Raw genomic sequence first — 1,501 nt, forward strand, 5'->3', positions numbered from 1 at the left:
CCTCCTTCCCTGCTGGCACTTCTGACCACCACTTCACATTGTGGCTGAAGTACCCTTTCATATACTACTGGTACTTTTACTAAATAATGAAAGGAAATTGACTTTATATCCAAACCTGGCTTTTCTCCCAAACTACAAAGTATGATTATATTTCCATACTCATACAAGTGTTTGTGAAGGTTCAATATGAACTGCTCTTTTTGCAAATATGATTTGCAAATTAACATATAAGATAAACATTTCTGACAACACAGAATACCACTCAGATTCTGAGATATAAGGAGTTAACATGAATATACATATACCAGAAAAGAACATTCTTTCTTCCTCTTAACTTACAACATATTTGCTCCAGAGGTAGTTCCACTTCTTGCGTGCCTGGTTGGGTGTGATTACACCTGTTAACCCAAGCTCATCAACAATGTTTCTGAAAAGCAATTTGAAGATGCTGTTTATGCTTCTTGATAGCAGAACATAACAGCCATTATCATTTCATACCATAAAAAAAGAGAAAAACATGATAATGTACAAATGTAATTACTTTGTCCTATGTGAGAGTAAATAATATAACAAAATCACATACGCAAATACTGAGGAGACTTTTTTTGTATTGTCAGGAGGTCTAGCGCCACGGAGTTGAATAAACCTTGTAGTAACCTCCTTAGTCCCTGCAAACAATGTAAGATGGCATTATGTACTTCAATCTCTAATTCAAAATATGAATAATCATTTCAATCTATAAAGTTTGGACAATGCTTGAAAAAAAAAAGATAGTAACTTAAACCTTTCCACTAGAAAGAAGAAAAAATATCTTTTAATCTATTGATACATTTATACTCAGGAATAATTAAGTGTATCATACTAGTCTACATACCATCACAACCAGAAAAGCATCAATAACTTACAAATATTTTCGAAGTTTGTTCTGACAGTTCGATTGCTATGTAAGGCACTCTCAGGAATCTGTTGCAGGGCTTGGTGCATGTCATCATAGAAAGGCCAGGAATGAGGTGCAGGGCTAGTGCCATCTGGTCCAGTTGTGCATGACAGCTCCTAAAGATTGCAATCAAAGATTAAGGACAGGGAATCAGTTCATAATATATGTGTAAACATAGTTCAGAAACAAAACAGACATAAGTCAACAAGGATATTTACATAACATAATCTGAAATTTTCTTACTTTGTACTTTGCAACCAAATAGTTCCACTTCTTCCTCAACTGGTTGGGGTTCAGGATGTGTTCCAGACCAAGTTCTTCCATGATCTCTCTGAATGGTTTCAAAGGAATATCAATACACTCTACCACAAAAAATATTTCAAATTACATACTCATTGCCTGTGGATAAATACATGTATATTACAAGAAGTTTATTATTATAACTTGTTTGTTTAAAAATGTCCCAGTTATGCATTTTTTTAAGTAAAAATAAATAAATTTGAGATCTGGTATAGACAGAAATAAAAGAGTGAATAGAGCTTTCACCCTAAAAAATAACGCTAA

At 33.6% G+C, this 1,501-nt stretch overlaps 1 protein-coding gene across 1 annotated transcript in view; it reads right to left on the reverse strand.

Annotated features, from left to right (window-relative positions):
- LOC119592910 (zinc finger protein 714-like) overlaps positions 1 to 1,501 on the reverse strand; it is a 31,120-nt gene that overhangs the window by 3,541 nt on the left and 26,078 nt on the right. Inside the window, exons 5-8 of the mRNA XM_037941802.1 lie at positions 1,181 to 1,268; positions 906 to 1,053; positions 584 to 668; positions 340 to 427 (exon numbers count right to left, since the gene is read on the reverse strand). Coding sequence (XP_037797730.1) covers positions 340 to 427; positions 584 to 668; positions 906 to 1,053; positions 1,181 to 1,268 — 409 coding nt within the window. The remainder of the gene's footprint in view (positions 1 to 339; positions 428 to 583; positions 669 to 905; positions 1,054 to 1,180; positions 1,269 to 1,501) is intronic.

This window comes from Penaeus monodon, chromosome 31 (assembly GCF_015228065.2).
Source record: "Penaeus monodon isolate SGIC_2016 chromosome 31, NSTDA_Pmon_1, whole genome shotgun sequence".
NCBI lineage: Eukaryota > Metazoa > Arthropoda > Malacostraca > Decapoda > Penaeidae > Penaeus > Penaeus monodon.